This window comes from Rhineura floridana, chromosome 20 (genome assembly GCF_030035675.1).
Source record: "Rhineura floridana isolate rRhiFlo1 chromosome 20, rRhiFlo1.hap2, whole genome shotgun sequence".
Classification (NCBI taxonomy): domain Eukaryota; kingdom Metazoa; phylum Chordata; class Lepidosauria; order Squamata; family Rhineuridae; genus Rhineura; species Rhineura floridana.
Window position 1 is genome coordinate 19,030,260 of NC_084499.1, and position 15,592 is coordinate 19,045,851.

The 15,592-nt window shown below is 46.0% G+C and overlaps 1 protein-coding gene across 5 annotated transcripts in view; it reads right to left on the reverse strand.

Moving 5' to 3' along the window:
- Positions 1-370: 370 nt before the first annotated feature.
- Positions 371-15,592, reverse strand: part of FUBP3 (far upstream element binding protein 3) — a 61,162-nt gene continuing 45,940 nt past the window's right edge. For 4 of the 5 annotated variants that reach the window (XM_061603880.1, XM_061603877.1, XM_061603875.1 and 1 more), the window contains 6 exons: positions 11,262-11,422; positions 9,848-9,921; positions 8,213-8,289; positions 6,215-6,286; positions 4,353-4,480; positions 371-991 (listed from right to left, as the gene is read on the reverse strand). In XM_061603880.1, the coding sequence (XP_061459864.1) occupies positions 983-991; positions 4,353-4,480; positions 6,215-6,286; positions 8,213-8,289; positions 9,848-9,921; positions 11,262-11,422 (521 nt within the window). In that variant the 3' untranslated portion in view covers positions 371-982. The remainder of the gene's footprint in view (positions 992-4,352; positions 4,481-6,214; positions 6,287-8,212; positions 8,290-9,847; positions 9,922-11,261; positions 11,423-15,592) is intronic. The other variant, XM_061603878.1, reaches the window with a different exon arrangement.

Consider the following 15,592-nt stretch of genomic DNA (forward strand, 5'->3'; position numbering starts at 1 on the left):
AGCAGTTTTCATCTTAATATTAAAAATAACAGTATTTATTTCTGAAATAGACAAAAGGTATTTTTGTTTGTTTGATTTTTAGACAAAGCTTGGAGGTCTTAGATACACAAATGCAACCAGCAGTGGAGACGTAGAAAGCAAAATAGTATTGCTAAAAAAAATTAAACACATTGTTTTTATATTACCCCTTTAGATCTCTAGAAATTATACAGCCCCCTACAAAATTCCCCCCACAATAACCAGCCTGACAGCAAACAGTAACTGTCGTGATAAAGAATTCACATAATTAATTACAATACATACCATAGTTCAGTTTCTTTTTTTAAAAAAATGCAGTAAAATCAAAAAAAGACAGCCAAGGTACAAGAAATTAGAAGTAAAATATTTAATGAATTTACATATTTAAGAATATTTAAATACTGTTTTTTAAAAATTTCATTTTTTTTTAGAATTTGTTACATACCACCTAAGACTTCCAAGCCTTTTTCTGTTACAACAGAAAAGATTTAAAATTAAAAACACGAGGAGGAAGAGGGGGGAAATACACACACGCAAAAAAAAAACACTTGTTGAAATGTCACAGCTCTGGGGTTACGTTTTGATGACGGCTGTTCACTGGCTTCTCTCCAAAAAAAAAAAAAAAAGGATCCCGGAGTCTTGCTTATTGTTTTTTCCTCTTCTTTTTTTCTTACAAATTTGGAAACGAAAAACCCGGGGGGGGAAATAATTAAACAAAAACCATAGAATTACCCAGCAAGTCCATAAAGTTTAGTACATTACTAATTGTTCCTGATTCTTAGAAAAAGTTCAGTATAGATTATCCTAAACAACTAGTGTTTCACCAAAAAACAAAAGAAAAGAGTCTTCATCAAAATGTTGCAAATCTAGAAACCTCTGTTACAAAAAGGTTTGCTTCCACAATGATTCCAAGAGAGAAAGAGAGGGAGGGGGGAAGGAAAACAAAAGAGTCGAATATGTTGTTCTACTGCTCCTGTAAAGAGGAAAAAGAAAAATCTGCATAAGGAAAACTTTCAGCAAAACTAGTAGACCAAGAGAGAAACCTGGTTTGATCTGACCAAAAAGACATGTCTAGATTAGGGGTGGCTAATCTTTGGGCCTCCAGATATCATTGGACATCAACTCATCAGCCCCCCCCACATCTAGCATGGCCAATGGTTGAGGGATGATGGGAATCCTGGAACATCTGGAGGGGCCACAGGTCCCCCACCCGTTCTAAGGAGGAGCATGCCCGACTGCAATGAAAGAGATGGAAGGATGCCTCCTTATTTAGAAGAGGCATTCCCTTGTGTGTGTGAGAGAGAAAGGGAATGAGTCTTCTTAGTTCACGGGTGGGGAAACTCTGGCCCTCCAGATTGCTGTTGGACTCCAACTTCCAATCGGCCCCTGTGGTCAGTGGTTGAGGGATGATGGGAATCCAGCAACATCTGGACAGCCAACAGGCCTCCTCCCTCTGATCTAGGCTGTTTGCCACTTCTGGCCAGCCAGATGCTTCCAGTCCCCCCCCCCATTTCTTGGCCCCTCACCAACTGCTATATTGAGGAGCAGTGTACTAAGGTGCTAGGGTGGGGCACAGGTGGAGCAGGGAGTTTGTTTTCATGCCCTGCCCGTGTTACAGACTTCCCAGAAGAGTTGGTTGCTGTGCAGAAAACAGGATGCTCTCAGCATCACCAAACTCCAAGGGATGGTGTGAGGTCAGGCCATGTATGTTTTATGTCACCTTTAGCTTATTATTATTATTATTATTATTAAATAAAGCTCAAAGTGGCATATATTGCTGCCTTTGTGGGTCTTGGCTATGTTAAGCCCAAATGATTAATTCTCTTTGCTAAGTCAATTAGCACCTGTTCCCATTATTTCATGACCAAGTAGTCTAAGTTGATAGTGAAGTATTAGGAAGACTCTGGGGTTGTATCCAAATGAGTTTCACTCAGAACCAGCACTGGATAGCAGCCTGCTTCCCTTTTGTATTGCACTAATGTTGGCCAGGGAGATGCTTTTTGAAAACTTTTTAAAATTCCACCTGTGATACCTGCAGTGTCTTCAACAACTCACATCAACACATTACTAAATATTTCTTCTACTTTACTTTTTGGGCTTTTGTGGCTTGGATTGTATGGCAACATGTTGTATCTTTGCACTTTCAAAAGTAAAACACAATATTGTTATACTACGGCTACTCATAGGTATGCCATCACTATAAACGTGGAACTCTATAGAACTCCCTCCCACTAGAAGTCAGACAGGCACCATCCCTGCTTAAAGCCATTTCTTATTTCAGGAGGCCTTTGCGTCACAAATGGTTTTCTGATGTGCTTTTATTGGTTTTGACATTCTGAGATTTTAAAGTTTCCTGCAGTTTTGAGTTACGTTTTAAATTTGTACATTGCGTGTTTTTATCGCTATAAGCTGCTTTGAGACCTAATATGGTGGAAAGCGGGATATACATTTTAAAAAGAAAAAGTCTACTGGGTTATATCCATAGGGTTTGGTACTGCTCCAAGTTATTGAACTCTGTAGCAGGTGACCTCAGGATTGTTTGATCAAAAGGCAGAGGTAGAAAACTTCAAACATATAATGTTCCCCTTTGCTCTCATGGCGAATAGCTTCTGAGAGATCTATTTCTCCATAATCTCCCTCTGCATTCCTAAGGAAGCTGCCTGTTGAACAACTGAGACAACAAGGACCACAAAGTCCACACATATTACAACAGTTGAAGTGGCCCATCCAGTCCAGCATCCTGTTCTGACAGCGGCCGACCAGATGTCCCAACGGGAAGCCCGCAAGCAGGACCTGAGCACGACAGCAATTCTCCCCTCCTGTGGTTTCCAGCAACTGGTATTCAGAAGCATCCTGCCTCCGATACGTGGCAGAGAGTAGCCATCGAGGCTAGCAGCCACTGACAGCCTGATCCTCCACGTATCTGCCCAATCCTCTTTTAAAGCCATCCAAGTTGGTGGCCACCACTGCCTCATTCTGTGGTAACTATGTGAAGTGTGAAAAAGTCCTTTTCTTTTGTCTGCCCCAAATCTTCCAGCATTCTGGCAATTGATTAAAAATTAAAATTCTGCTTTGAATGTCCATGAGTTCCAGTGTTCTGACAAGAGGGAGAAAAACTTCCCTGTCCACTTTCGCCATGCCAGGCATAATTTTATACACCGCTATCATACCACCTCTTACTCGCGTTCTCTCTAAACCAGCAGTCTCCTACATTTTTCCCCTGTGGACCGCTTGAAAATTGCTGAGGGTCCTGGCAGGAATTCACTGTAATGCACTGCATCAGATGCTGTACAGTTTTAATTGTATTTCTAGACATACTGTAGACTGCCTGAATGAAGCTTGTTGACCACTGGTGGTCCATGGAACATGGTTTGGGAGGCCCCACTCTAAACTAAAAAGCCACAAATGCCACAACTGTTCCTCATGGTGAATCTTGATTTAATGTATCCCTGTACTGTACAATTAGCCCAGAAATTTCCAAACTGTTTGTCACAAAGGAACACTTAAGTGTTGCCAGGAGAAATAAACTAGCGGTTCCAATTATCCCAAAGTACGCATCCACAGAGGAGGCTGCCCACTGTGTCTCTGCATAAACCACTGTTCTAGCTTCACCTCCTTCCAGCCTCCTCCAATTAGAATGGGTAATTTTGTTTGGTCTCTGCATGAGAAATGATTGTTATAGAGTGTCTAAATGCCCCAGAGAGACAGCAGAACTATTCCACAGCAGAGGCTGCCTCTGCCTGAGTCTCTGCTCTGGGCTTGTCTCCACGTAGAGACCCTGCTCTGGTCTTGTCTCTACAAGACACAGCAGAACAGTGACTCATAGAGAAACACAGGGACTGGTAATTCTCAGTCTTTCACTCAACCCTAAAGTGAAAGAGTGAAGCAGTCCTCCAATTTTAAATCAGAAAAAGTGAGAGCAAATGAGCCTCAGCTCTCAGAAATTTGGGTCACACAGAATTAGCTGCTTGCCAAAATGCAACTCATTACCGGGGAGCACAAATTATACCACTGAAAGCTGCCCTAACAGTTGTGCCTTTGCTTTCTCTAGGTCCAGAAGAGGCTAATCCCACCGTGGCTAAACTAAGTATGGAAAGCAGCCACTCGCCTGGGGCAACTTCAGAATTTGTTCCAGGTGACCAGGCAGAAAACATTTCAAGAACAGGAAGGAGGTTCATTCTTTTTTTGGGGGGGGGTACTAATGAGCCACACAAGTGATTTAACAGATAGACAGGCTACTTGTTTCTGTAGGAACTGCTTTCAAAGCTGAATAGTATAAGGAACAGCCACCGGGAAAGACGGCCGAAGATACCGCAGAGGGAAGAAACACTCACCTGGCTGTGGGCCTGAGCTTGCCCTAATGTCTGCCCGTAATAAGCAGCTTGCTGTCTGTAATACTCTGCCCAGGCCATCGTATAGTCTGGCTGGGAGCTTGCTTGAGAAGCAGCAGTGGCAGCATGACCTGGAGGAATAGAAAGGGTGGGTGGGGGTACCACAGACAGAGCCAGGTGTCAGAGGAAGCAAGTAAGGAAATGCTCCAAGGTGAACCCAGGCACAGGACCTGGTGCAGACACAATGCTTGGTTACCCCGGTTAAGGTCCCAAACATTCACAGCGCGAGGAAGAGCCACAGCTCAGTGGCAGGGCCCCTGCTTTGCGTGCAGAAAGCCCCAGCTCAGTCCCCAACAGCATCTCCAGGTAGGGCTGGGAGAGAGCAGCTGCCAGTCAGAGCAGACAATACTGGAGGAGGTAGATCCATCCCTATGCCGCCTGGCAAGCAGAGAGGTGTGCCTAGGCTGTTCTTATTTATTTCTTATTTGATTTATATCCCGCCGTTCCTCCCAGTAGGAGCCCAGGGTGGCAAACAAAAACACTAAAAACACTTTAAAGCATCATAAAAACAGGCTTCAAAATATATTAAAAACAAAACGACTTTAAAAATATTTCTTTAGAAAAAGCCCTTCGGTGCCAATGCCGTGCTCCATCGCATGTTCAACAGAGGCAGACGGCTTGCAAACCAAAGCGCCAAACACCCGTTTAGCCCTTAGCTGCTCAATTGCTCCGGGGGCAACCTATCGGGAGAGCTCTCAGCTCTTCTCCGCCGCCGCAGTCCGTTTCCCACTCAGAGGAGAGCGGGAAGAACACTGGCTTGCCTCCAATGTTAGTCCTACTCAAGAGCAGACCCACCGAAATGAATAGGCACGGCTAAATGAAGCCCGTTCACTGCGCAATGGCTTGCGTTCCTACTTGGAGAAGACCCACCGAAATGTAATGAACCCAAGTTAGTCACGTCTATTAATTTCAGTGGGTACACTTGTAAGACTAGCGTCAAATACCACCCAATGGGTCCATTCCAAGGAGATCTTAGTTGGATGCAACCCACTGTTTTGGGAAAGGGACCGTAAGAATGTAAGAAGAGCCTGCTGGATCAGGCTAGCGGCCCACCTAGTCCAGCCTCCTGTTCTCACAGTGGACAACCAGATGCCCATTATGGGAGGCCAGCAAGCAGGCTCTGAGCACAGGGACACTCTCCCTTCCTGAGGTTTCCAATGACTGGTGATCAGATAGACTGCCTCTGAGTATGGAGGTTCCATTCTCAGCTACAAGATCTGCTGGATCAGGCCAAAAGGGGTCCATCTAGTCCAGCATCCTGTTCTCACGGTGGCCAGCCAGGTGCCCATTATGGGAAGCCCTCAAAGCAGGACCCGTGAGAGCAATGCTACCCACTTGCGATTCATCCCAGCAACTGGTTATTCAGAGGCAGCCTCTGACAGTGGAAGCCGTGCAGAGCCATCATGGCTACTAGCCACTGATAGCCTGATCCTCCTTCGTGAACTTGTCTAATCCTCTTTTAAAGCCATCCAAGTTGATGGCCATCATTGCCTCCTGTGAGGGCAAATTAATAGTTTAACTCTGCGCTGCAAAGTTCTTTTAGGGAGGGATTTTTCTGCTCCACAATTCCCGTGGCTTCGGTTGTGCCCTTCACGTTCAGCCTGCCAGGCACGCCCAGCCTTGGGCAAGGGTTTGGAGCAACTGAGATTAACCAGACTGTGGCTCTGAAAGTTGCTATGCTGGGGCGTGAGACCCCCTTCATTCCTTTCCCTCTCCTTCGTGCAATAAAACGTGTGCACTCTAACCACAGTAACACGCTGGGCTCTTCCTAGGACACACACACACAAACACACAGTTCTGCTCACTTTGTTTCTTGTAATAATCCTCCCACGCCTTGCTGTAGTCGGGTTGGTTGTTCTGCTGTTGGTTCTGCTGGCCTACGCAAGACAGGGGGAAAAGTTGCATGGGGAGGTGCAGGGAACGGCGCTTCTTGCTATAAACACAACGCTAGCCCTGCAAGGTTGACAAGAAGGCCCCACCCCCTCCAAACATGCTGGCTCTCTCAGATTTGCCGGGGGGGGGGCACATGAGAGCTGGGGAAGGCACTCTTGACCCCTAGGGACCCTGGAATGTGGCTATTTAAATGAAGAAAATAAAATTAATCCCCTGAACTGTTTTTCTTTACATTTGAAAGACTGGGGTGGGAGACCCAGGAAGCGGCCAGGATTTAGCACTACAGGAACGTCAACTGCTGCAGGTGCATTTGTGGCCAGCTCCTCCTCCTCCAGTTCCTCCTATTCTTCCTGCGCCCTCAAGACGCACATTTATGAAGATGGCATTATGAGGAAAGAGGCTCACGGCGGGAGGAAGGCCAAGCTTCAAAGACCCTCCAGTAACCAGTTTTGCACAGCCGGTGGAGCTCTGCCCTTGCGCATTTGTGACTGTGTTTCGGAATGTTCAAAACTGGTTTTAGAATACTTTTCTTTTTTCTTGTTATTTATTTATTGAATTTATATCCCACCCTTCCTTTCAGAAGGAGCCCAGGGCGGCAAACCAAAACACTAAAAGCTCTTGAAAACACAAGCAGGACCCGAGTGCGAAAGCGCTTGTGTCGCTTGCGATTCCCAGCACCGGGCACACAGAGGAATACTGCCCCCGACAGTGGAGGCAGAACCTAGCCACTGACAGTCCTCCATGAATTTGTCTAGTCCAGTAGTACCTGACCTTTTTCCTACCAAGGACCGCTTGGGAAATTGCTGAGGGTCTTGCCAGACCACTTAATGCCTTTTTTCTGCCTGTTGCAGCTGCTGTAATGCGCCGTGCTAGCTGCGTATGATTTTCTAATTGCAGCTTTGTTGCTCCTTTTATTTCTTGTGCTGTATTTTATTGTTATCACAATTTACATTCCGCAGAATCCATACATTAGTACAATAATATACAGTATCAGAAATAAAAGCTATCTTCGACTTTCCTCTTTCAACAAGCCTTTTAGGTTGAGACCTATCCCAGACTGCGTCTGTGTTAGAGTTGATTAATATGTTCTTTAATAATGTTTTTAACCCTTTTTTAAAGTTTTTTTTTTAAACGTTTTTAAGGCTGTTTTGTTTTAATGTATTCTAAGTTCTGTTTTTATGATGTTTTAAAGTGTTTTTAGCGCTTTGTTTGCCACCCTGGGCTCCTGCTGGGAGGAAAGGCAGGATACAAATTAAATAATAATAAAATAAATAAAATTAACAAATCAGTACGGATATTTAAGAACATAAGAAGAGCCTGCTGGATCAGGCCAGTGGCCCATCTAGTCCAGTATCCTGTTCTCACAGTGGCCAACCAGGTGCCTGGAGGAAGCCCGCAAGCAGGACCCGAGTGCAAGAACACTTTCCCCTCCAGAGGCTTCCGGCAACTGGTTTTCAGAAGCATGCTGCCTCTGACTAGGGTGGCCCATATTTAATGGGGACGTGCTCTGGATTGCCTAAATGACGCTCGGAGACCACTGGTAGCCCACAGTCCACAGTGTGAGGAACCTCTGGTCTAATCCCCTTTTAAACCCCATCCAAGTTGGATGCCTAGCCATGGTTTGGCTCAGTGTTCCTAGCAAACTGGGCCACTAGTGCCGTAGAGGACTCCAGATATTGAAGAAGAACTTCCTCTAGAAGTCCAGGGGTGGAGGAACCTGTGACCCTCAGGAGTCACAGTCCAACAACGTCCAATCAGCCCCAGCCAGAACGGCCAACGGCCAGGAAGTCCTGCAACATGCAGAGGGCATCTGCTTCCCCCATTCCTAAACCTATGGTGGACAATCAACTTAACTGGGCGATCCTTGTGCCACTGCCCCCAGGCCGGCGCCAAGATTAAGAGACACTTACTTGGAACCTGCTGTCCAGGCTGCTGCCACGTCTGATAGGTGCCACCCCAACCCTGCGTCATGAACGCCTGAGGACCACTGCGGAGGAGAAGAGAGTTAGTGATGGGGAGGGGGAAAGGGGGTGGTCCATCCACACTCCCTTTGTTATGCCAATGTACCCGTGTATCCCGTCTGAGGGTGATTAGCTTTAAAGAAACAAACCGCTGCTCTCTTTTTTGTATATACCATCTTATTTACTTTTAAATAAACTATCCTTTTATAAAAGGAGTGTATTGGCTTGGAACGAAAGATTCTAAATCTAGTCCTTGATTGCTGAACGCTACTGATTACCTTTATTAATGAGGGTTAATCCCGTCAGTATTCACAAAGGCCTCTGAGATCCCTTCTCTCAGAGAAAGGAACCAGGAAGAGGGGTGGTGGCAGTACTACCCTGAGTAATTACTCCTGAAGGAGGGAGAGTTTTTGCCTGAGAAGCAGAGACCCAGAGGAGTTGGGACTGTTCTTGGAAGCAAAGAACCCCCCTTGGGGTGCTGAGGGCCAGGGACCCCAGGGGGACAATTCTTTGACAGATGCGTTGGCACAGACGTTCACTGAGATACGAGATGCTGACCGCAAGTGTTGAAAACAGCCCCTCAAGCATGATGAGTAGGCCTGGGTCAGTTTCATGGCCAACAGGGAGGAGCACATTGGTTCCAGTGGTGTTCTGCCCTCAGTAATCAATGATGCAATAGTTTTCCTGGCAGGAATCAATGAGCTTTACAACCCAGAACTAGGACAGTCCCCATTATGTTGGTTGGCCTTCTCAGCATGCACGCGGCTAGGCTCATGTGCTAATTTTATTTATTTATTTATCATTTATTTCAATTTAACAACATTTATATACCGCTCGACTGTAAAAACCGTTTACAAGAGGCATTAAAAACAGTTCAAGGCAAGTCAATTAAAAACCTTTTTTTAAAAACAGTTAAAAACAACCACCTACAAAGATTAAAACACATCCACATCTGCGTGTCCGGGTTAAGTTTTAAGCAGGCGCCAAAAGGAGTACAGCGAAGGCACCTGCCTAATGTCAATAGGCAGGGAGTTCCAAAGTTGTCGGTGCTGTCACACTATAAGAACAGTTTATTACAAGTGCAGAATGAGTAATTTGCAGCATCTGCAGCAGGGCCAGTTTGGTTTTGTTCCATAGGAGGTCACTCGACCCAAAAAGAGGGCTCAGGGCAGGTAACTGAAGTTGGTTTGACCTTTGGTCACCAACCGAAATCAAATAAGGGCAAAGGAAGATGGGCACGGTCTCCTGAACATGTCCAAAAACTTTCTGTCCCTACCTCAGTCCTCCGTCCCCAGCGAGCCAGGCCCAGTTTTACTTGTTAGCTGAGCAATGCGGGTTGCCCCCAGGAAAGAGTCACACAACATGGGCAGAAGCTTTGCACGCTGTCTGGCTGTCATGGAAGCAAGCCTTGGAGGAGGAAGAGGCAGCACTCATTCAGACCCCTCTGCAACATTCGCCATCCCCTGCTCCATAGCCTCAAAGTTACAGATTTTATATAAGCTTCTCGAACAAGAAAGGCTGCACCGGGCTACAATGGCAACTGCAAACTACAATGGCAACAGGAAGGCAAGCAAGGCATCTTACTTTTGGTGAGGTGTAGCAGGTGCTTGGCTGAAGGGGCTCTGACCAAAACCTCCAGGGCCACCTAGGCCGGTACCCTAAGGGAGAAAAAGCCAACAGATAATTTACCTCTCTGTTCCCTGCACAAGAATGACAAGATTAAATGAGATCGCATGTGAGATTTAGGGTGCCGCAGGAGACTTCTCAATATGAACTGTTTCATGTTTTATTTTATTTTACAGATTTATAACCGCATCATGGCCAGAGGCCGCTGAAGAGGTGTACAAGGTGAAAAGTAGGATAAAACATAAAACCCAATTAATAAAAGCAATAAAGCCAGTGTGGTATAGTGGTTAGAGTGTCAGACTGGGAGACCAGGGTTCGAATCCCTATGTGGCCATAAAGGTCACTGGATGACCTTGGGGGTTAGTCTCAGCCTAATCTACCTCACAGGGTTGTTGTGAGGAGGGGCGGAACCATGTCTGTATGCCACCTTGAGGTCCTTGGTGGAAAAGTGGGATGTAAATTTAGCAAATAAATAAATAATAAAAATAAAAGCCTTTCTACAAAACTCTAAAAACAAAGCCATATATTGAATATTGAAAACAATAAAACTACGGGTTGTATCCAATGCTCAGAGTAGACCAAATGAAATGAATGGGCCTAAGTTAGTCATGGCCATTAATTTCAATGGGCCTACTTTGAGTAGGACTACCATGGGATTCAACCCTGTGAGCAGTCTTTGACTAATTCACTGCATTAGTGGAAATCAACGCAAGGATTCCCGCTAGTGGTAATGGGACTCTCCCCCAAAAAATTCAGAGGGCAGGAGAACCCCCAGAAAAATGCACTGGGAATGGGGGCAGAGGAGAGGGGAGACTGTTCTGTCAGGCAAGCAGAAACGCTTGCGCTGAGGGACCAATTTTCTTCCCACTACATTGAATACAACCCGGCATCTGCAAAAACGCAATTACTATTCCCTAAGCGATGGTGTCACTCCTCAGGGAAAGCCTTTGCAAATAAAAATGTCTTCAACAGGCGCCTAACATCATGATGTTAGGCGCCTGAATAGTTTCAGCTGCATAACTGATTCCAGAGTACCTACGCAAGGTACACAGGGAACGTTGAGCTGGATTTTGGGTTTCCACCACCTCCGGCATCGGGCAGCCCTTTATCTCAAAACAGTTTTCCTATGTCACGTAATGGGACTCTGCATCATTGCCCATATCTTCTTGCAAAAAAAAAAATTTTTTTTTAAAAGCACCACAAAAGGTCTTCAAGGCAGATGACCACAATGGATGGCAGCCGAAGGCAGGTGACCACGATGGATGTTTTGACCTGTCTGGTTTTGCCAAATGGGCACTTCAAGGCTCGCAAACCCTCTGACCATGGCAGAGTCAGGAACAGAAGGGAGGAAAGAGAGAGGGCAGGAACTCACGCCAACTTTCTCGTCTATGAGATGTCTCGCAAGCTCAATCTGCTGGGCGACGCCCCGAATGGTGAATATCCGTACGTTGGGGTCCGTGTTGGGAGGCGGATTTCTCTGAAGCTCCACATGGGCCCCAGATTGTTGGTTTATGCTCTTGATGTTCTCGCCACCTGCAAATAAGCGAGAGGCGGGGAACAAAAAGAAGACGCAACTGTCTCAGCGTTTATATTCAGCAGAGTTAATCGTGGAAGGTGGGGTGGGCAAGGAGGAAGATCCAACCACACAGGTGTGTTGGCTGGGGCTGATGCGAGTTGTGGTCCACAATCTCTGGAGGGCACCAGATTGGTGGAAGCTGGATGAGACCCATATACGAGGACTCTCCCTCTTTTATGTCCTCCAGGCAGATGTGAGAAGGGCCCAAGGTCTAGGCAGAAACAGGCAATCCATCCCAAAACCATTGCCCCGCCCCCCCCCCAAAATCCCTCTCTTCATAATAAGTAAAAGCCCTGACAGTTATTCCAGACAACAGAACGGGGATTGTAATAAAAGAACTGGCTGCTCCTCGAGAGACAAACATGCCCCTGATTTAAGCATGTTGGGTGGGGGGAGATGGAAAGAAAGACGCATCTGGAGCAGGGCCCTGGCTATGGGATTCCCCTCCCCAAGCCAGACTTAACCTTTAGCCACCAGCTTTGTTTTCCACGGATGGCAATTATTTTAGTTGGGTTGCACCAATTGCTACCCCTACTCAAGAACAGACCCATTGAAACAATGGATAAGACTACCTTGTGGGCCTTCTCTGAGGAGAACTAAGTTGGCTACAACCTTTTGTTTAAGTGTTTTTCAAATATCACAAGGTGCTTAGGAATGTCAAAACACATCAGTGGAAGCTGGCAGGCAAAGGGTCTTGGGGTCGAAAGGCCTGTATGAATAATAATTGGCTTTCACAAGATGGCTGAAAGCGAGCAGGGAGGACCCCTGCTGCACCTCTGCTGGCAAGGAGTTCCACAGGGCAGGGTCTCCACACTAAAGGCTCGCTCTCTGGTAAGGGCCACCTGAACCTCAGGAGCACCTGGAACCACCGGAAATGCCCCATCAGGAGATCTCAGTGACTGAGGTGGAGCAGGAGGAACAAAAAAAGAGCACATTTTAAACTGTTTTAGAACGTTTTTGATCGCAATTGTATTTTGGAATGCTTTTAACAGTTTTTAGGGGTTATAATAATAATAATAATAATAATCGCTAGCTGTCTAGGGCAGTGGTCTTGGTAGACTATTTAATGATTTGGCTCCCTGTTGCAGCGATTGCAATGTGTGGTGCTCGTTCAGTATGATTGTAAACTTACTTTCATTATTGCTTTTATTTCTTACATACCATATCCTTATTTGAATTCCGCAAAATTAAAATTGCAATACAATTAAAAATAAGAAGCAATAAAAATATAGTTTTTAAAAAAGCAACGGGTGGTTATTCAATGCTCGTCCTACTCAGAGTAGACTCACTAAAGCTAATGGGCATTTTTATTTTATTCATATATTTAGATATACTGCTCGATTGTAAAAACCTCTAAGCGGTTTACAAAAGCCATTTTTAAAGCAATTGAAAAGATTAACCTGCATCGATATCTAACGTGACTAAGGCTGCAATCCGATACATGTCTCCGCAGAGTAAGCTCTATTGGGTTCAATGGGACTTACTCCCAGGTAAGTGTATTTTGGACTGCAGCCTAAATTAGGTTCATTAATTACAATAGGTCTCCTCTGATCAGGAATCGAATGCAACCCATAATAAATATTCAGTGCAATGGTCATGCCATCTCCCATCTTTGACCACAAATCCACAGACATGCCATGGGGCATCTGAATGAAGCGGTGGTCTGTGGACCACTGTTTGGGAACCCATGGTTTAGGGATTTCTGAATTAACACAAGAACCTTGGACCTTGCCCAGTGGTAGCAAATTGGTAACAAATGCGTATCAAGAGGAAGAAAGGCCAGAAAGGGAACAGCAGCCTCATCTGTAGGTACGTAACTGGGTGAACGGGTATCATGGCCCTTAGTTCCTCTGTTGTGGTGCACCCCAATGCACAGTTTGTTCTGGTTAATTCCCCAAAGAGGCCTTCCGTTATGAGAGAGAACTAGTGCGGCGTTCGCCAATGCACAAGGAACCTGAGCGATGCTATCTCCGGTAAAAAAGAGGGAGAACGAAACAGCCACGAGCTTGTACTAGGGTGGGGCAAGACTAATGAAAGTTTGGTTTGACTCGGAGGCGAAGAGGAAAGACACACATCTACTGGGGAGGGTCCCAGGTCTCTTAATGAAATTTGCTGAACAAAAGGCTTGCACCAGCCACTACAATGGCCCGATTCTTCTGCTGGAATTTCACACAAGAGCGGGAGGTTAGCCTCCACTGGAAGAGAGACAAAGGGGGTGGGGAGTTGCAATACGCTTGACCCCTTGTGGTCCTGCATAGGGCCACCAGCCAAAACCCGCTGGCGATTGAGCAGACAAAACCAATTAGCTGAGCATCTGCAAGCCACTTGCTCAACTCGGACCACCCCTTTCTGAAGGCTGAATGCCCCGCAAGAAATTCGAGACACTCTTCTCTCCCCCTTCCCCCGGCAAATCCCACGCTTGCAAATAACTGGATACACACACATACACACAGAGGGCTGATATCCCTGCAACACACAATTCTGCCTAGTTTTGGGACAAAACCTGCTCTGGTCTTTTGAGAAAACAACCGGATCTGCCTGAAATACAACCAAGCAAATGGCAAAGACTTTGCTGACCTGTACCACTGAAGGCTTGCAGTGGGACGTTAAGACTACACGCTTTCATTGATACCTATTACACCCACACCCACACACCCTGGTGTATCAGGGAGTAAAGTTCTAACAGTCGCCTTTTCATGGACATACATTTTTGTGTACTTTTTTTAAAAAAAGGATTGCCATCTAACATCCCCCGCACGCACACACTCAAATTAGTGACTGACAGCCAATGTCGGCTTCAGATTCGGTAGGGGCCCTTGGCCAAGAAACCCTCCGTGAGTCCACCTCCTCACTGAGTTCTGGGCCGATATTCGGCTTGTTGCTACCAACACAATTCTTTTGGTAGCAATATAGTAGAAAGGAACCAGTGCTTAAAAAGGAGTTAAATACTGTTTTGTAGCTGGAATGACTGAGCTATTGCATCACTCAAAAGCAGCCCGTCTGTTAAGGATGGCTCATAGCAAATGCCCCCAACGAGCCATGATTTGGAGCGTGTTATTTCAAGTATGTTGAGAAGCTAAACTCAGACAGCACTAAACTTAAATGCACCATTATCCTCTTAAGCTTCTTGTATGGAAGCGAAATGTGTAAGTGTGGGTCACCTTTCCCCTCTCTGGCCCTCTAAATAGCCATCCAAGCCTTGACGGCAGGACCCTTTGCTCTCCGAGAATCCCGCTCACCAAATCACTTCCTTCAATGAGGGAGAAGCAGGGGATGTGTAATTACCTAGTCACCCAATAACTCCCTGCTTATGCGCTCTTTGCATCGTGTAAAATTGAACACGAGGCTCCTTCAGAAAAGGAATGCGTGACTCTCTCTCCACCCTGCAATCCCTGAAATAATTGAATTCTTACTCTGGATGAGACTGAGCAAATTCGCAAATCTGGCCAGAGACAGGCTACGGTTCTTTCAAAAAGAAGTACAACGGAGGCAGCAGCTTCCTGCTGTGCACGGACTCATTTCTTTTATCTGACCATCCTCCCCGGTCAAAACAAAGTTTTGCTTTTTTTTTTTTAAAGCACCACAAACACTGAACAGAGACCAGTTCAAGGTGCTCGTGTTAGTGTTTAAAGCCCTAAACGACTTAGGCCCCAAATGTCTGAGGGACCGCCTCAGTCCTCTCCGGTGTTGAGATCAGCGGGGGGGGGGGGGGGGCTTTTGGTATTTCCACCACCCTCTGAGGTTCCAGGGGGTGGTGGCCCGGGACAGGGCCTTCTCTGTGGCAGCCCCTACGTTGTGGAACTCCCCCCCCCGCCGAGGTGCGCCTGGCAACTTCATTGTACAACCTCCAGCAAATCCTTCGATGCCTGATAAGTATAATTTTAGGACCAACCCTATTTTTTGTGGTGATGTTTAGGTTATTTTTAATTGTTTTAATTATGTGTTTTCAAATGGTTGTAACCTGCCCTGAGATCTCTGGGTGAACGGCGGGTAATAAATAGTAATAGTCGTAGTCATCGTTGACACAGCGTGGGTTGTTTTTCAGGAAGGGGGAGCACAAACATTAACACACACCACAGCCAATGATGTATCATGTTGACTTCAACTCTGTGGGAAAGTCCACCATC